The sequence below is a fragment of the Phaenicophaeus curvirostris genome, chromosome 18, assembly GCF_032191515.1.
Source record: "Phaenicophaeus curvirostris isolate KB17595 chromosome 18, BPBGC_Pcur_1.0, whole genome shotgun sequence".
Classification (NCBI taxonomy): domain Eukaryota; kingdom Metazoa; phylum Chordata; class Aves; order Cuculiformes; family Cuculidae; genus Phaenicophaeus; species Phaenicophaeus curvirostris.
In genome coordinates, this window is record NC_091409.1 from 13110579 (window position 1) to 13130222 (window position 19644).

The window sequence follows — 19644 nt, forward strand, 5'->3', positions numbered from 1 at the left end:
CCTGTGTTCAGTTCTGGGCCCCTCACCACAAGAAGGATGTTGAGGCTCTGGAGCGAGTCCAGAGAAGAGCAACAAAGCTGGTGAGGGGGCTGGAGAACAGGCCTTATGAGGAACGGCTGAGAGAGCTGGGGGTGTTTAGCCTGGAGAAGAGGAGGCTGAGGGGAGACCTCATTGCTCTCTACAACTACCTGAAAGGAGGTTGTGGAGAGGAGGGAGCTGGGCTCTTCTTCCAAGTGACAGGGGACAGGACGAGAGGGAATGGCATTAAGCTCTGCCGGGGAAGTTCAGGCTGAACACTAGGAAAAAATTCTTCACAGAAAGGGTCATTGGGAACTGGCAGAGGCTGCCCAGGGAGGTGGTTGAGTCACCATCCCTGGAGGTGTTTAAGGCACGGGTGGACAACGTGCTGAGGGACTTGGTTTAGTGTTTGATAGGAGTGTTTGGACTCGATGATCCGGTGGGTCTCTTCCAACCTGGTTATTCTATGATTCTATGATTTCTCCAGACAAAGCTCAGTGGTTGTCTCCATTTCTCTTCTCTATCCTACAAAAGAAAGCAGAGCTGCCAGTGTCAGCACCCTGGCTTCAGGGGCTGTTTTGGCTGCCAGTGGCAGCAGTATCCTCAGGCATGGCCATGCCAACCTTGCGGTCGATGGTGCCCCTCTCTGGGAGTTGGCTGGGGCAGGCAGGGTTGCAGGCAGAGCACAGCCAAGCAGGCAGGACTTTCAGCCTGCATCCCACTGGGTGACCGTCTGGCCGGCCGTCTGGCACGACACGGCTGCAAACACAGTCACCAATGTGTGTCCCCCCTCCAGCTGGAGTCAAAGGCAGGCAAAGGGATCACAGAGCGAGCGCTGCCGGACTGGAAGGTGGCATTGAAGAGGGAGCGTGAGGAGCACCAGCATCTCCTAGCTGAATCCTACAGCGCTGTCATGGACCTCACCAAGCAGCTGCAGATCAGCGAGAAGAACTGGAACCAGGAGAAGGTGGAGCTGCTGGCCCGCTTCAAGGAGGAGCAGCAGCAGGCAGAGCAGCAAGCGAAGGACCTGCAGAACAAAATCAACCAGGTATGATGTCCCCCATCATGAACATGTCCTCCAGCCTCTGCCACTTGCCCCCATGCACACCAAGGGCAACTGGCAAATGGGTTTGCTTGCCCAGAGGGGCATATATTGCACACGTTATGTGACCAACGCATCCTCCAGTTGCAGAAAGGAGCCAACACGTGGGCATTGAAGCACTCTGAAATGGAGAAGCACGGTAGCAACTGGAAAGAGGTGAGCAAGAGAAGACAGAGGTTTCTTGGGGTGCTCGTTGGGCTCAGGTCTTTGCTAAGGGTTAGATGGGAGCTTGTGAGAACCCTAGATAAAACCCCCTTGCATAGTAAATGAGATGGCAAGGAGCACGAGGGACTGGGGAGAAGGAGAGCATAGAGACCATCACTGAAACACAAGGGCTTCAGTAGGGTTATAAAAAGTTGATTTAAAATAGATGTGAGCACAGTGAGCCCCATGAAGCTCTGGGAATGGGATGCTGGACCTGGGTGCATGGGGGAAGGTGGCAGTGCTGGAGAGCAGCAGAGTGAATCCTCTGCTCCAGCCTGTCCGTGTACTTGGTCCTGTGCTTGCTGACACCAGAGCTTTCTTCTGTGTCCTCCTAGGCTCTCAATGAAAAGATCACAGACAAAGAGACAATCTCTGAAGCAGAAGCCAAGGGAACCAACCTTAAAAGGTGCGTATACTGGTTCCTGCGTGGTCCCCAAGGCATGGAGAAGGCTGCGCAGGGCTGTCCCTGGACTTGGCTACCCTGGCAGCCTGAGGGAGATGCAGCCATGGTTCAGGGTTGTCCTGGAGGCCAAGGGTTCCCATGAGGAGCATGACTGGGTTCTGAGGAGGGTCTTACTGGGGTGCCTCCCAAACTGCTGCCCTGTCTCATTGTGAGCCCTGTCCTCTCATCTCCCACAGGACCAAGTCTGTTTCCTCCATGTCAGAGTTTGAAAGCTTGCTCGATTGTTCTCCCTACCTCCCTGGAAAGACGGCACCGGGCCTAGGTGACCATTCCCGAGGCAAAAAGGCATCTGCAGCCACCCAGCTGCTGCCCAATGGGATCCGGGACAGCATTCCTCCCTCAAACTGTACATATGTGAATATTGAGCAACCTGCCCCTGACAGCCTGGCCAAGGAGAAGCTGGGCATCTCCTCCTGGGACTACTCACGGGCAAGCAGCCTCTCTGGGCATGATCCATCCCAGAAACAAATGCAGAGGAGCTACACAGCACCTGACAAGACGGGGATCCGCATCTACTATAGCCCCCCCGTGGTGCGGCGGCTGGAGGCACCTCTGGTGCACAACAAGGAGGGGAAGATCATGATTGAACCCGGGTTCTTGTTCACTATGGCCAAGCCGAAGGAACCAGAGGAGTCGGCCACCACTGAGAGCACCTACAGCCAGTGGCTGTGCAACTTCTCCAAGCAGCAGCGAGAACTGCTAGACGGTGGGACGGTGGAGAGCACGGTGCCACCAGTGCCTCACTTCCCCTCGTCGCTGCATGACCTGGAGATCTCCGGCAACATGAGTGATGACATGAAGGAGATCACCAACTGCGTGCGGCAGGCCATCCGCTCCAGCTCGCTGGAGAGGAAGGTGAAAAGCACCTCTAGCCAGACGGTGGGGCTGGCCCATGTGGGGACGCAGACCATCCAGACGGTGAGCATCGGCCTGCAGACTGACCTGCCGCGGAGCAGCGGCGTGCACGGCAAGAGCTGGTCCCCACGCAGCTCCTCCCTTGTGTCCGTGCGCAGCAAGCAGATCTCCTCCTCCCTGGATAAGGTCCACGCCAGGATTGAGCGGCCCTGCTGCTCCCCAAAATACGGCTCTCCAAAGCTCCAGAGGAGGTCTTCCTCCAAGCTGGATGCTTCCAAGGACAGGAGCATCTGGAACCTGCACCAGAGCAAGCAGAACGGCTCTGCCTGGGCCCGTTCCACCACCACCCGCGACAGCCCTGTCCTCAGCAACATCAACGACGGCTTGTCCAGCTTGTTCAGCGTGGTGGAGCACACAGGCAGCACTGAGTCCATCTGGAAGCCGGGCTGCCCTGATAGCGGCCGGGCCAAGCCCGAAGCACCCAAGTACGGCCTCGTGCAGGAGTTCTTCAGGAACGTCTGTGGGAGGGCACAGAGCCCCACCGCCCCTCCAGAGAAGAAGGAGGCCACTGGGGATGAGGGCAGCAAGAGAGCCGAGCACCCCAGCCTGGCCACCCACCATCCACCTGAAAACATCTCCCGTGTCTTGAACAAGAAAGTCCTCAAGCAGAGCAGCTGCGAGGACCCCAAGGCCTCGTCTCCCGGCCAGGGGAGTAAGGACGCAGCCCTGCGGGACCCTGACCTCATCTCAGCCATAGCCAGCGAGGTAATGAGGCTGGGTGCGCCCGCAGGGTGTCCCGCTGTGGTGGGGGATGAGGTGCCCGACCCCTATAACACCCTGTCTGTCTTTGCAGGACACGGCGTGTGACTGCAGCTCCCAGTCCCTCACCTCCTGCTTCGCCCGACCATCCCGCTCTGCTGTCCGCCACTCCCCTTCCAAGTGCAAACTGCACCCCGCGGACCCCCCCAGGGCGGAGGAGAAGCTGGGGGCCACGAGTGAGTGAGGACGGGGGTCTGGGGGACGCAGCGTGCCTGCTTTCCACTCTCCTGCTGGAAGAGCGCCCGTGCTCACGCCCGTGGGGGCCCCTCTCGGAGGCGGCACGGGTGCATCTGTCTCCTAACCATCCCCTTGCCCCCGGGGACGCTTAGGAAGGAGATGTGGAGCTGGCGTTGGAGGCTGCCGACAGCCCTGGGTGCACGGGGAGATCCCACCAGGGTGGCTGCTTCACCACCCGCTCCCTCAGAGCCAGCACTGGGGGGTTCCTCGCCGGTGCCCACCCCCCTGGGATGTCAGCTGAGACCCCACCATGCCGAGGGCTGGCAGGGGCCCCGAGAAGGGGAGAGAAGCCTGGGAAGGCAGCTCGTGTAGATAACACAGGGGTGGGTTGAAGCGCAGCCGGGATGCCGTGTGGATGCGATGGATGGAGGCCGTGTGGTTGCGATGGATGGAGGCTGTGTGGATGCGATGGATGGAGGCCATGTGGATGCGATAGATGCAGGCTGTGTGGATGCGATGGATGGAGGCTGTGTTGGCCCCTGTAGGGCAGAGGGTGCTGGCTCCGGCTCCTGTGGCCGCTGCCAGCGCTGCCCGCCCTGCCTGAGCTCCAGCGCATCCCTGCCAGCTCCGATTGCGACGCGATTGCATCAGCCACGGGGCCGCACGTGCTTCCCCGGGCAGGAAGGAGGCGGGGAGGGTCCCTGCGGTCACCCAGGCTGGGCGTGGGGGCCCTCCCTGGCCACTCTTCTGTTCTGGGGGGGCTGCTGAGGCTCCTCACTGTTGGCAAGGATCTGGGTGGACTCCGTGGCTCCTCCAGCTGCGGAGACAGGGTCGCTGGGCCCGCAGCACGGGGAGAGACGGCGCGTGCCTCCATGTGTGTGTGCACACACGGGTGTGCAAATCTCCTGCTTCCATCCCAAGGGGCCACGGCTGTGGTGCCCCTCTCTACATTTCACCCACCTCCCTCTCTGGGGCCACTTGTAGTTATTTGCTCCTCCAAGTGCTGAATATACATATTTCTCTTCTTTTTTCTTTTTTATTTTTTTTTTTTCCTCTTGGCTCTGCCCAACTCCGGACAGCCTGCAATGTAAAACCAAGTGCATTTTAAAAATACCGAAACAAGCTACATTGGAGATGCACCAATTGGATTAAGAGATTGTGGGTTGGGAGGCTGCAGCGTGGCCTGTGGTCTGCGCCGCCTCGGTCACCACCAGAAAAAGCCTTATCTGGAGGGGGAGAGGGCTGTAGCCACAGCCCCTGCAGCTGCGCAGAGCTCCTGGGGCTGGGGACCTGCATCCCAGCCCCATGCAGAGCAGCGTTGGTGCTCCTGTGCAGCCCCAGGAAAGAGCAGCAGTTGTAGAGGCGGCTGGCTGACCTATTTTTGAGCTGCCTGCCAGGGGCCAGGCCAAGAATTCACCCAGATGGAGCTGCCTGCAGGTGCCCTCTCCTCCTGGGGCTCTGTGCATTGCTCTAGGACCACGTACTTTGCCCTGGGGGCTCTAGTCACTGCTCCAGGGGCTCTGTGGGTTGTTCTGAGATCTCTGCATTGCTTTGGGGCTGTGTACACTGCTCCAGGGGCTGTGTGCATTGCTCTGGGGCTGTGTACACCGCTCCAGTACCTCTGTGCATTGCTCTGGGGCTGTGTACACTGCTCCAGTACCTCTGTGCATTGCTCTGGGGCTGCATACTGCTCTAGGACCACTATGCATTGCTCTGGGGCTGTGTACACTGCTCCAGTACCTCTGTGCATTGCTCTGGGGCTGCATACTGCTCTAGGACCACTATGCATTGCTCTGGGGCTGTGTACACTGCTCCAGGACCTCTGTGCATTGCCCTGGGGCTGTGTACACTGTTCCAGGACCTCTGTGCATTGCTCCAGGACCTCTGTGCATTGCTCCAGGACCTCTGTGCGTTGCTCTGGGGCTGTGTACACCACTCCAGTACCTCTGTGCATTGCTCTGGGGCTGCATGCTGCTCTAAGACCACTATGCATTGCTCTGGGGCTCTGTACACTGCTCCAGGACCTCTGTGCATTGCACTGAGTCCATGTACACTGCTCTGGGGCTCCATACCCTGCTCCAGGAGCTCTGCGCGTTGCTCTGGGGCTCCGTACACTGCTCTGGGGGCTCTGCGCCTTGCTGTCATCTTGCAGCTTCACTTAAAAAATGCTCCTGCTGCCGAAGCTGCTGCCCCCTCCTGTCCAGCCGCCCGCTGCCTGCAGCAGGCAGGCTGCATCACTGCCACGTCGCAACCTCCGTCAGCATCTCCACGACGGCCACTCACTGCCTGTGTCTCCGGACACTCCAGCATCAGCCAGGGCCCAGCAGGCCCAACACCGATGGCCTTTTGCCCCACGGGGACCCTTGTCACCCAGGTGTGGGGCACGCAGGGCAGGTGCTGCCCACCTTCACCAGCAGCCGGGGCCAGGCAGCATCCCTGCCTGCCACCGAGAAGCCGGGTCCCTGCATCCCAGCAGGCACAAGCGCTGCCGTGGGTGATCTTCTGCTGTACATAGATCCTTTCGGGGTGGTTTTTAGCATTTTCATTGATAACTGGGGGTGGGGGTTCTGGTTTTGTTCACTTGTTTGTTTTTTTTTAAAAGACTCTACTTTTTGAATGTGGTTTCTCATTTTTACAACTGCCTTTTAATTATTTGTAATATTGGTCTGTTCTGTCGTACTCTGTAAATAGTGGTGCTGGGCATTTCCCGCGGGGCTGGGGGCTGAGCCAAGGCTGGCAAAGTTTTGCAAAGGCAATGAGAAGATTTCCTTGAGGCGTGGAGGCGGCATATTCAGCCCTGGCCCCCGTGCAGCCTCTCACCCATCCTCCCCACACGCCAGTGCCCAGCCCAGGGCAAAGCTCGAGGTGCTCTGAGCACAGCCACTCTTGCCCCTGCCCTGTCCTCCTGCTCCCTCTCACCAGCCCATGCCAAGGTTGCATGAAGGGCATCTTCTGCCCTGATGACAGGCCCTCTGCCCGCCCCATCCTGCACTCCTGTCCCATGCCTGCTTCTCGTGATGAATAAAAGCCCTGCAACCCCTCACCACACCCTCGGTGCTGCCTTCCCGTGCTGTGATAATGGGGTGGACTGTGATGCCTGTCCTGTCTGGGGAACCAGTGCTGCTGTGGAGGGGAGTGTGGAGTGGAGGAGGCACCCATGGGTGGGAAGATGCACCTAGAACCTGTCCCTCTGTCTCCACCACCCTGCTGCCCAGTCCACACACAGTGTCCCATCCTCTCATCATCTGCCTGTTTCTCCCCAACACCCTCCCCATGTGCTGACCCCGACTGTGCCATCTGTGTCATCACACCAGGCACCTCTCGGCTCTGCGTTGTTCTTGCAATGCTGGTGTTTCTTATGCCTCCCCTGTTCCATGCCCAGCAGCTCATCCCAGCCTGCACACAGACCCCCCACATCCTCTTTCCCGTCACTGCCTCTGGCTTCTTGCCCTTGCACTCCTCATCACCCGCAGCTCCCAGCCTCCTCCAGGATCACTGCATTAAACTGTCTCCCTGAGGTCCTTCGTTGTCCACAATGACCCACGCCTCCTTCTTTTGCTCCTCCATCATCCTTCATGTCCCATCCCTTTCATCCCTGTTCTTTCATCCCCTTGTCCTATCCTTCCTTTTTATTATCCTCCATCCTCAGTCACATTCATTTCTTCATTCATGTGCTCTTCTATTGCCCATCATGTCCCATCCTCCTTTATTCTGATTTTTCATCACTCACTTACCCAACCCAGCTCTCCTTCCTGTGCTCTGTCATCCACTCATCCCATTCCTTCTTTCCATGCTCCATCATCCACTATATCCCATCCCTTTCCCTGTGTGCTTTCATCTTTCATGTCCCATCCCTCCTGCTGCTCCTCCGTTGTCCACCCATCCCATACCTCCTTCCTGTGCTCCTGCTCCTGTGATCCACTGTGTCCCATCCCTCCATGCTACCCTTTTCCATCACCAACCAGGTTCCATCCTTCCTTACTGTGCTTCTCTATCGGCTATGACATCCTGTCCCTCTTTCCTGTGCTCCTGCATCTTTCCCTCATGTCCTGTCACTTCTTGTGCCCCACATGTCACCCACCACCTCCTATCCCTCCCTGTTCACCTCCACCCACTTCACATCCCATCTTTCCTTCTTCCAGAGTGTGCTGTTATCCACTGTGTCCCAGCCATCCCTGCCATGCCATGCTCCTCCATTTCCCAGCATGTCCCCACCTGTCCTCTTCTGCTCCTGCATCCTACATTACATCCTTATTGTTCTCCTCCATCACTCACACACACCATCCTTTCTTCCTGTGCTCTTCATCACCCACCACCTCCCATTCCTCCTTTATGTGCTCCTCCATTGCCCTTCATATCCCACCTTCCTGTCACACTTGCATCCTGTCCCTCTCAGCTGCTCCACCTTCATCCACTACCTCTCATTCCTTGTTATCCTCATCTTCCTCCCACCATCTCATGTCTTTTCTTCCTTCTCCAGCTTCACCCTATCCCACCCAGATTCATCCTGCTTTGCCTCCAGTTTCTCTTTTCCTTTCATATTCCTTCTGTCAATGTTTCAGCATCCCTTCTTATCCTCTATCAGCTCCCACTATCACTGTCTTCTCCTACATTTTATCCCTGCTTATCCTCTATTAGCTCCCACCACCACCCCAAACCATTTGAACTTCCTCCACTTTTCTCACCCCATCTTTCTTCATCCTTTTATACCTCCTATCTCCTCTTCCCCTTCATCCTCCTTTGCTTCCCCACCCCCAAATCCACCCTCTTTCGTTGCCCTCCAATCTTTGTCTTTATCCCCATCCTTCCTGTCATCCTCATCCATCTTGCACTGTCACTTCATCCCTCCTTTCTTCATCTCCATCTCCCCATCCCCCCTTGTCCTCTACCACCTGCCATCTCATTTCTCCTTGTTTTCCTCTTCCATTTTGTCCACCTTCTTCATCCTCCAACTCCCAGTGTCCCCCATTCTTCTCTGTGCCCCAATACAGCTGTTGCATGTGCTTCCTCATCTTTCACTTCCTACGGTCTGCCCAGACTTCCTCATCCTTCTCCAACCTCTGTTTTCCTCTTCATTATCTTTCACTTTTCAACACTGCCCATACCTCATTGTCCTCCACTTTCCACCATCTCGCATACTTTCTCCCTCACGCTCCCATCTCATACATCATCTACTCTCTCTATTCTTCCCTTGAACCTCTATCTCCCATTGTTCCCCATCATTCTTCATGCTCGTTCACCTCTCGTCCTGTCCCTCACCTCTCGTCCTGTCCCGCCTCATACTCAGCCTCTGGCTATCTCACCGTCCTTTGTTATTCACCTCCCAGTCTTCCTGCTTCTTCTCATACTCCTCCACCTCTCCCCATCTCCCCATCCCTCTTTATCCTCCAAGTGTCCCAGATTTCACCTCTACCCCTCCCTTACCTCCAATCATCCTCCCTTACCTCACACCTCCTTCTCTCACTATCCTTTCATTCTTCTTCAACTGACCTCCCAGCTGGACCTCTCCCATTTGTCCTCTCCTCCAACCTTCCTGCACTCTCTTACTCCCAGCACATCTGACTCCTTCTGTTACTTCCTTCTTGGCTTCTTCCTTTCCCTGCCTTGTATCCCATCCCTTACCAACCCAGGAAAGCCACCACCAGCACAGTCATCCTTGAAGCAAGCAGGAAGGGTCCTTACTGTCAGTGGTGGGGTGTGAGGCTAGGTTAGATGGAGAACCAGCCTCCCATCCCATCCCTGCTACTCAAGGTGCCTTCATAGTAGAGGTAATGACTACAGCTTGCAGGTTGGGAGATTCACGCTAGCCACTGGGAAACACTTCCTGGGGCTGGTGCAGTTGGAGCTGGTCACTGAGGAAATGGGAGGATCCCTCCCCTTGGAAGGTTTCACAAGTTAGCTAGATAAAGTCACCAATGTCCTGATGTAGCATTAGCAATAACTATTTTGGAACACAAGGCTCAACCAAAGCCCCCTAGGATCCCTTCAAACATCTTTTGGAGACTTCTCCAAGCAGTGGGTTTCCAAGGCAAGCCAGGCATGGCTTTGAATGCAGCACTTGGGATGCTGCAGGATATGAGGAACTACCCCTGCCGCTTGCACCTGCTCCATGGTGCTCAAGTAAGACCATCCCATGCTGCCTGAGCAGACCATCCACACTGTGCAAGCATGCAACCCTACCTGTCTTCAGCAGGATCACATCAGGCTGCTTGAGCAGGACCACTCCATGCTGCTTTAGCACAACCATTCCATGCTACTCAAGCAGAACCACTCCAATGCTGCTTGAGCAGGACCATCCTAATGCTGCTCCAGCAGAACCATCCCATGCTGCTTGAGCAGCAACACCCCATGCCCCTCAAGCAGGACCTCTCCAGGCTGCTTGAGAAGGATCATCCAATGTAGCTTGAGCAGAACCCTCCCACATTGCTCAAGCAGGACCACCCCATGTAGCTTGAGCAGGACCACTCCAGGCTGTTTGAGCAGGACCATCCTGGCTATTTGAGTACCGTGGGTCAAGCCAAAGTGGTTTCCTGAAAGACTGCAAGATCCCAGACCAGTGAGCTATCCCTGAGATGACCCCTCAGACCCTAGAGCCTGGGATCCTTGCATCATCTTTGTTTTCCTTCCCTCAGGATGGCCATCCCCTTCTGATAACCTTGTGGCTGCACTGTTGCACCAGGCTGCTGGCAATGCTGTGGAGGGGAGGGCAGGTCTCATCTCCATCCCAAGGGATCCCCATACCCTGAAGGACCTGCATGCAGGGTCTGTTCAGAGCATTCCACATCACCCATGCACAAGGGCCAGCCAGCTTCATGGCTTCATGGCAGACTTTGCCTTGCAATGTTGGAGGCTCCCAGCCACCCCACGGAGGGGACCATGCCCTTTCCAAGATGATATGTCTGAGGGACCATCCCACTGTAATATAGGCAGGGACAGGGCAGGGTGGGTGTGACATTTGTAAACTATTCCTGTCCACATGCCTTCCTGGCTGGTAAATCTGGGGGAGGGTTGGAGGGAATTTACTACCTGTGTTAGAAACTAGCTGAACTTATGTGTATCCCCAAGCTGGATTTCTTATTCCAAATGTTCAAACTGTTGTATATTGTACTGGGATTTTTACATTGAATTATTGTAGAAAACACAAATTTAAATCAAGTCTGTTACAAAATAAGCATTAAAAATCTCTATGAAAAAAATAAATAAAAGCAGTTTTCAAGTCCTCTTCTTACAAACATGTCAGAATCATAGAATCTCTAGGTTGGAAAAGACCTCTGAGGTCATCAAGTCCAACCATATCTGTCTACTACTAAATCATATCCCTAAGCACTTAATCTACCTGTCTTTTAAACACCTCCAGGGATGGGGATTCAACCACCTCCCTGGGCAGCCTCTGCCAGTACTTGATGACCCTCTCAGTGAAGAAATTTTCCCTAATGTCTAATCTGAATCTGCTGTGGTGCAGCTTGAGGCCATTCATCTCGTCCTATCACCTATGACTTGGGAGAAGAGACCAACACCCACCTCCCCACAACCTCCTTTCAGGTAGTTGTAGACAGTGATAAGGTCTCCCCTCAGCCTCCTCTTCTCCAGGCTAAACAACCCCAGTTCTCTCAGCAGCTCCTCGTAAGAGTTGAGCTCCAACCCCTTCACCAGCTTTGTTGCCCTTCTCTGGACACAGTCCAGGATCTCAACGTCTTTCTTGTAGAGCAGTGATGTATCTCCAATGGTGGCTTTCCTGTTTCCAGCCCTGTCTGTCCCCTGCATGTCACAGCCCCTGGGGACACCAGCTATGGTGAAGAGGCAGCTCCTATGGTTTGTAATGTCCTGGGTGAGGAAGGAAACAGCCCCCATCTCACAGCATCTACCTGACTGTGGAAAGCCTGAGCCCCCGTGCAAGGCAGCATGGAGTGTTTTTCAGTGGCCTCCTCAGGTCCCCAAAGTTGTGTCCCTACCACAGGGCAGGGCATCGCTGATGCCACGGATGAGCAATGAGCCCAATTTTGGGGTCCTGGATACTGAAGACATGGCTGGAGTGGGACTGGCTGCTGCTTGTCCCACTGAATCTGGAGGCAGCCACCAGACACATCACCCACTGCCTTCCACCCTGGCCCATGGTGCTACAGGGTCCAACAGTTTTTCGCAGCAAATGGCCAGTCCCTGGGCTTGATCACAGCCCCCAGGCCTCCGTGGCTCAGAGGGTTTGGTGCATGAGACCACACCACCCTCTGGTGTCAGCACCAACCTCGGCTCCATGCTGGCCCTGCTCCAGCCATGTCCCTTTGCTCCCAGGTCTGCCTGGCTACCTTGGGAGCTACCTGGTGTCCTTGTACCACCTCAAATCCTGCTCACACAAAGCAGACCCTGTCCTGTTCCCAGCATACAGGCATCCACGCACGGTGTAGGGCAGGACCAAGCATGAAGGAAGCCAAAAAGGAGCAAAGCAAACCCACTTTGTTGGGTGTTGTCATCAGTCTTCATAGTCCCCCCAAGCACCGGTGAGCACTGGGTCAGTCCTGATATCCCCCCAGGTTGCACTGTCTGTGCTCCTGTGACCACAAAAAAGCCCTCACCCTTGGCTGGGCTTCATGTCCAAGCAAGGTAGCCAGATGTGGGGCTGGGGAACAGCTTCAGCCCTGCCCTGTGCAGGTAGTTAATGGTTTTCTTGCAGTTGAGTACTGGAGAAGCACTCTGATGCAGCTCAGCTCCTGGCGGCTCCAGGCTCCGGGCAGAAGCAGATGGTGCCAGGGGATAGTGTGTGGGTGCGTGTGCCCAAACCCCATGGCTGGGATGAGATCCGGCATGACCAGCTCATGTGCTGCACCACGAGACGTGGCTGCACTGAATTCATGCCTGGATCCTGCATCACTGGCACTTTGCAGCCTGCATCACGGGCACCCCAGAAACTGCACCGCTGCCACCACAGCCCCTGCATTGCTGCCACCTCATATCACTGCACCATGAGCTCTGCGTTGCTGGCGTTGTGGGCCCCACATTGCCAGCATCCCAGACCCCACATCACTGCTGCTGCAGGTCCTGCAACGCTGGCACCGATAACTCTGTGCTGCTGGTGCTGAGCACCCTGCACGGCTGGTGCTGTGGGCCCTGGCACAGCAGATCTGCTTGGCTGGCAGCTCATCAGCAGAGGGCACGCTGCTGCCGCCCGCCCAGGCTGCCTGGGCTGCGGGACCCAAGATGCAGGCAGCAGCCTGCAGGACACGGTCACTGAGCACCCCAGAGCTCCAGCCATCTCCTCCTGCTCAATAAAACAGGGACAAAAGAAGTCAGCTACATTTAGGCATTTAGGAATGTGGAAAGATACTCTAAAGCTTGGGGACAGCTATGAAGCCACATGGGGAAGCCAGTCATTAAACCCCAACCTCCTGTAGAGTGCAGCTAATAAAGGCACCACCTCTCCTGAGCCCAGCTTGCCCTCCAGCCCAGGCCTCCACGAATCTCTTACCAACCTGGCCTCCTCTTCCAGAATGAAAACGGCAGCAACCAGCAGAGCTCATGTAAACAAATGAGTCGCTATGAGAGGAGAGTGCATCTTTAGAAGGTTAATTGGCCCCATCTAGAGTCAGACAGACATTTTCTTGTGGCTATATCGCTCAAAAAGCTCGGGCAAACAGCACTAACTTGTCTCCTGGGTTTGATTTATAACCCTGATTGTGCTACTAGCTCATCTACATGTAAAATGATTATGATTATATTGTCTGTGCTCTGCAGAGGGCCAGATTACCAGGCTCTGATCAGCTACTCTTTGAAGCTGAGGACAGCCTGACAGCAGAGGAAGAAAGGAAACAGCTCAGGCTTGATCCTTGTGTTCAGCACTATCTGGCCTATTTTAACACCTCCTGATACCTGGCTGGAGGGAAGGGAGGCTGCTTGAGCCAAAGGGCTGTGGAGCCTGCATATGCTGCAACCTAAAGCCACAATGGTATTGACCAGTTACATTTAAAAACAAAGGAGATGATAACTCCCAGGAGGATATGGCTGTTATCATGGTGTGGGTTAAAATCTCCTCTGCAGCCAGCACAGAGAAGTGCCATCAATGGGGAGACCTGTGCAATCTGATGTTTAACCTTGTTGCCGCCCTGTGCTTACGCACAGGAGAAGGGGTGCCCAGCCTGGCCATGTGCTGAAAATTAGCGTAGAAAAACCCAGCAGGAAGATCCACAGCCCAGTCACATCCTCCCACACCATCTCTTTGCTGTTCCCAGGACACAGCTCTGGCGATCCACACGGCTTGAATCCAAACAATACCATCACACATGGGGGGAAGAGAGTTGCAAACCCAGCTGGAGCCCCCAGATCATCCAGACCTCCGCTGGAGCAGCACTTTGCCCAAATTAACATGTTTCCTCCATCACACACCAGATCCCAAGAGAGGAGCCCAGCTGTTTGCAAGCCACTCTGGGGTGGAGAGAGCTGGAGTAGCAAAGCATGGTCACAGGGTAGAAGCCCTTTCCCTAGAGCCTATACAATCACCAAAGGGAGGCCTGGACGTGTCCATATTTCAGCTGTGGCCACTAAAATGAAAGTTTGAGAAGGGCTGTGTTTGTGGCATGAGGGATCTGACTGATGGCACCAACTACGCAATTCACAGCCCTGGAGTGTTATTGGGCTCTTACAAGAGGAAAGAGCATAGGAAAAGGCATCCAGGAGGCTACTGTGAGTTTTCCTCTTTGCAGATGTGTTGCAAATGCTCCCCATCAGGCAGCTTCTCTGGACAGCTGAAGCACAACACAATCCCTCACCCACAGCAGCACTTACTGGCCAAGGCTGGATGGAGCACAGCTGATGGCTGCTGGGAGATGGTGTTGCCCCAGCCTCGTAGGTCGGTGTGTCCTGCTCACAGCATGCAACAGTTGTTGGAGAGAAATCATGCTGTCACTGAGCCTGGTGGAGAATTTCAGCTAGACAAATCACTGAAAGCAAAAGGCTAATGAGAAGAAAACAAGAAGGTGCCTCCCAGATCTACAAACCACCTCTTTGTTGGGGCTGGGGCACCTGTCCCGTGACAGGGAGAGTGATGAAGCTCTTTCCCAGCAGAGAGGTGAACTATGGGCTTCTGTTCTGGTGTGAACTATGGGCTGCTGAGACTCGGGGAAACTCCTAATAGAAAATATTCAGGGTGAGGTGGCTTCAGAAGGACTTTAGAATCATAGAATCATAGAATCACCAGGTTGGAAAAGACCCACCAGATCATCGAGTCCAACCATTCCCATCAAATATGCTGAAGTGCTGAGTTTGTCCCCCTTTGAAGAAAAGAATCAGTGTGCTTTCCAGTTGGGGTTGTTAAATGATATGCCATGTGTACACCAAAATCCTTGGGGCTGTGCTTGGACCATGACCCTGAGGGGAGTGCTGGAGGAGTACAGCTCCTGGGGAGCTTCGAAAATATCCATGCCAGAGAGCGCAGGCTGCACAATAACATTGGGTTTCTTCAAAAAACTCTTCTGGCAATAGGAAACTTGGACGTAACAATAGTGCTGGCTGGTAGAGGGAAATACCTTGCAGGGTTTGGCTGTTTGTACCATGTCTGCCCACAGAGCAAGCCTGGGCTCAGAGACTGGTGGTCTCAGCCTGCAACTCCAACAAGGAATGTGCTAAAATTGAGCATCTGGATGGATGTGGACTTCTGCTGGAGCATTCACCTTCATCCATGTATACTAGTAGAGTTGGAGTTTCTGCATCTTAAGATTTAAATAGTCCTTTCTGTTACTAACAATGAAATGAACAACATAAGGCTGTGCTGTAGCTCTCCAGCACAGTGATTTTATACCATATGGCCAAGGAGGCTTTGTGGTTTTGTGCTACAGTGAAGTGTGAGGGTGGCTGACTGACTTGGGATGTAAAGCTTACTGAGATTTAAGGCACGGGTGGACGAGGTGCTAAGGGGCATGGTTTAGTGTTTGATAGGAATGGTTGGACTCGATGATCCGGTGGGTCTCTTCCAGCCTGGTTATTCTATGATTCTATGATTCTATGAGATCATGTCAGAGAGGTGTAGAGAGCATCTCTGGAGTGATGCCGCCTGCAGGATACAGCCCATGGATGTAGGTATTATCTGAACTACTCATGGATTTCACGTTGGAGGAAACCAGCTATGTCTTCCCAAACAGAATCACAGAAGAAACTTTGCCCTCAAGCAATATGGGCAGCCAGCAGACTAATACCAGAGCAAAGAGCTGAAGCACAGATGTGCTCTTCAGAACTCAGGAGCATCCTTAATAGACAATATACACCAGTAGCAGCCACTTTTATCTGTAGATGAACAGTTTCTGTCCCCTTTGCTGATGAGAATGTTGCATGCACTGGCAGATGTTGCTCGCCAGACATGGAGAACTAGGGGAGCCCAGTGAAAGAGGGGACAGGGCTGGCAGGGGGACATGGAGAACACAGGACCCCATTGACAAGAGGGGACAGGGCTGGCAGGGGACACGGCTGATGGGGAGACACAGGTTACAGGGGGACCCCAACTAGAAGAGGGGACCTCAGTGACAAGGGCACGTGGCTGACAGGGTGACATGGCTGGCAGGGGACATGGAGAACTAGGGGACCCCAGTGAAAGAAGGGACAGGGCTGGCAGGGGACACGGCTGATAGGGGGACATGGGTGACAGGGTGACTTGGAGGACAAGGGGACCCCACTGACAGAGGGGACAGGGCTGGCAGGGGACACGGCATATGGAGGGACATGGGTGCCAGGAGGACCCCATTGGAAGAGAGACCCCACTGACAGGGCCGCATGGTTGACAAGGGGACATGGAGAGCTAGGGGACCCCAGTGAAAGAGGGGACAGGGCTGGCAGGAGACATGGCAGATAGGGGGACATGGGTGACAGGGTGACTTGGAGGACAAGGGGACCCAGTGACAGAGGGGATGTGGCTGGCAGGGTGACATGGAGAACACAGGATCCCACTGCCAGAGGGGACAGGGCTGGCAGGGGACATGGCTGATGGGGGGTCATGGGTGACAAGGGGACCCCAGTGAAAGAAGGGACCCCGCTGACAGGGGGACATGGCTGACAGGGTGATGTGGAGGACAAGGGGACCCCACTGACAGAGGATACAGAGTTGGCAGGGGCATGTGGCTGACAGGGGGACCCCAGTGAAAGAGGGGACCCCACTGACAGGTGCCACGGCTGATTTGGGGACATGGGGGACCGGGGGACCTCAGTGAAAGAGGAGACACGGCTCGTGAGGGGTGGCAGGAGGACATGGCTGACAAGGGTCCCCGTTGACGAGGCTCGCCACTGCAGACAGGGCAGGGCTGACAGGGCACACGGCTGATGGGGTGGGACACGGCTCACAGGGGCAGGGACAGGGCTGGCGAGGGGGCACGGGTGTCAGGGGGACCCCTCTGCCGGGGGGCAGGCCCGGCGGGCCCCGCGCTCTGTGACACGGGTGGCGGGGCCGGCGCCGCCCCGCGCCCAGCTCGCCCCGCCCCGCGCGCCCAGCGGGCTCCGAGCTGCGGGGCGGGGGACGCGGAGCTCCGAGCGCGGGTTCCGGCGGCTCCGCTGCTTCTACCCGCTCCCCCCGCCCCCCGGCCCCAGCTCCGTCCTCCCGCGGAGCCCCGGGCCGTGCGGCCGCGCCGAGCCATGGTGCTGCCCGAGGAGCAGGCCCGGCTGTACCGGCCGCCGCCGGAGCTGCTGCGGGCCGCGCACTGCCCCTCGCTGCCCCGCTACGAGCGCCTCTACCAGCGCTCCGTGCAGGAGCCGCACGGTGAGCGGGGCGGGGGGGGGGAACCTGGCCCTCAGAGCCCTCGGTGCCCCGGGAGGGGACACCCCGGTCCCTCAAAGTCCCGGAGAGGGGACACCCCGGTCCCTCGGAGCCCTCGGTGCCCCGGGAGGGGACACCCCGGTCCCTCAAAGTCCCGGAGAGGGGACACCCCGGTCCCTCGGAGCCCTCGGTGCCCCGGGAGGGGACACCCTGATCCCTCGGTGCCCCGGAGAGGGGACACCCCGGTCCCTCAGAGCCCTCGGTGCCCGGGGGAGGGGACACCCCGGTCCCTCAGAGCCCTCGGTGCCCCGGAGAGGGGACACCCCGGTCCCTCAAAGTCCCGGAGAGGGGACACCCCGGTCCCTCAAAGTCCCCGAGAGGGGACACCCCGGTCCCTCGGAGCCCTCGGTGCCCCGGAGAGGGGACACCCCGGTCCCTCAGAGCCCCCGGAGAGGGGACACCCCGGTCCCTCAGAGCCCTCGGTGCCCCGGGAGGGGACACCCCGGTCCCTCAAAGTCCCGGAGAGGGGACACCCCGGTCCCTCAGAGCCCTCGGTGCCCCGGAGAGGGGACACCCCGGTCCCTCAGAGCCCCCGGAGAGGGGACACCCCGGTCCCTCAGAGCCCCCGGAGAGGGGACACCCCGGTCCCTCAGAGCCCTCGGTGCCCGGGGGAGGGGACACCCCGGTCCCTCGGAGCCCTCGGTGCCCCGGGGAGGGGACACCCCGGTCCCTCGGAGCCCTCGGTGCCCCGGGGAGGGGACACCCCGGTCCCTCAGAGCCCTCGGTTCCCCGGAGAGGGGACACCCCGGTCCCTCGAAGCCCTCGGTGCCCCGGGAGGGGACACCCTGATCCCTCGGTGCTCCGGAGAGGGGACACCCCTGTCCCTCAGAGCCCTCGGTGCCCGGGGGAGGGGGACACCCCAGTCCCTCAAAGTCCCGGAGAGGGGACATCGCGGTCCCTTGGAGCCCTCGGTGCCCTGGGGAGGGGACACCCCGGTCCCTCGGTGCCCGGGGGAGGGGGCACCCCCATCCCTTAGAGCCTTCTCTTGGTGGGTGACAAGCCACGCGTTGCCTCTGCAGAGTTCTGGGGTGACATCGCTAAGGAGTTCTACTGGAAGAGCCAACACACGGGGCCCTTTCTGAAGTACAACTTCGACGTGACAAAGGGAAAGATCTTCATCGAGTGGATGAAAGGGGCCACCACCAACATCTGCTACAACCTCCTGGACAGAAATGTCAGCCAGAAGAAACTCGGGGATAAAGTTGCTTTTTACTGGTAAATTTCTGGTTTTATTGTGGTGTCAAAGGTGCGCGGCAAAGCCTACAAATAGCGTTGATGGTTGCTGAGGTGAATTAAGCCTCTCAGATTTTACTGTGCTTCTAGTCTTTACTTCGGTGTTTGCTCTCTGTGGTTTGAGAGCTGAGCAGTGGAGCTCCCTGCCCATCCTGGAATGCACTGAGGTGGCCCAACAGCTCTGGGAGCTCCTCGCTTCCAGCTCTGCCTTTGTGGCTTGACTTGCTAAAGGCTCAGAGCAGTCAGACGGTATTGAAGCAGATGCTGCATTTCCCTGGTGAAATAGGGAGATGCGGGTAAAGATGCTAACACTCAACAGCAAATAGCTAATAAACCCCAGATCTCTTATCTTCGTGTCTTGTGGGTCTGACATGTTTGCATTCCTGTGGTGGAGAGATTCTCCCAGATTCTGAGATTATATATTGATTCGTTGCACTCAAACGTGTGTAATGCCAGGATGGTTTTGGAAAGGCTGGCTTCTCTATGTTAAGCTTGGGAAGAAAAGTTAACTTCCAGCCTTTCTGAAGTATGTTTCTATTTTTTCACTAGAGTGTTAGAAGTTCTGTGAAACCTGACATTTTCATATTGATGCAAAATAGGTTTCTCTTGTGGTGTCTGAGGCCCAGAACTAATGCTTCCCTGCTGAATGAGCTCAGCTGGCAGCACAGCTGTGTCCCCAGACTGGGAGTAGTGCCTTCCCCACCTGTGCGTTTTGCTGTTTCCCTTGAACTAGCGGGTGTTTATGCTGTGTGAGGATGTCTGTATGTGGCAGTGCAGAGGCACAATTAAATGTACCGCTTGTTAGGGACACAGTAACTTGTTGGTGAGTCCCCTCAGCAGTCTTACTGGCATTGCAATGAAGATACCACATGCCCTCCTGATGAATAACTGTGCTGCTTTGATTGTGTGCAGTTGAAGGATCCCACCAGTCACCTTGCACAAAGGTGAGCAGGGAATGTCCTGCTGCAGACAGGAATGTGTTTACACCAA

At 56.2% G+C, this 19644-nt stretch overlaps 2 protein-coding genes across 7 annotated transcripts in view; both read left to right on the forward strand.

The window, feature by feature from the left end:
* The window catches only part of MTCL2 (microtubule crosslinking factor 2), a 28322-nt gene extending 23177 nt beyond the window's left edge, over nt 1-5145 (forward strand). Inside the window, exons 11-16 of one of the 5 annotated variants that reach the window (XR_011338723.1) lie at nt 815-1066; nt 1205-1276; nt 1660-1730; nt 1964-3407; nt 3496-4092; nt 4165-5143. Coding sequence is in view for 3 of the 5 variants with exons in the window: in XM_069872020.1 (XP_069728121.1) it covers nt 815-1066; nt 1205-1276; nt 1660-1730; nt 1964-3407; nt 3496-3637; nt 4718-4746 (2010 nt within the window). In the remaining 2 variants the exon portion in view is untranslated. Of the gene's footprint in view, nt 1-814; nt 1067-1204; nt 1277-1659; nt 1731-1963; nt 3408-3495; nt 4093-4164 lie in introns of all 5 variants that reach the window. The other 4 variants (XR_011338724.1, XM_069872020.1, XM_069872018.1 and 1 more) reach the window with 4 other exon arrangements.
* Nucleotides 5146-17209: 12064 nt separating this feature from the next.
* Nucleotides 17210-19644, forward strand: part of ACSS2 (acyl-CoA synthetase short chain family member 2) — a 35332-nt gene continuing 32897 nt past the window's right edge. For both annotated transcript variants that reach the window (XM_069871749.1, XM_069871750.1), the window contains exons 1-2: nt 17210-17364; nt 18441-18636. In XM_069871749.1, coding sequence (XP_069727850.1) covers nt 17241-17364; nt 18441-18636 — 320 coding nt within the window. In that variant the 5' untranslated portion in view covers nt 17210-17240. The remainder of the gene's footprint in view (nt 17365-18440; nt 18637-19644) is intronic.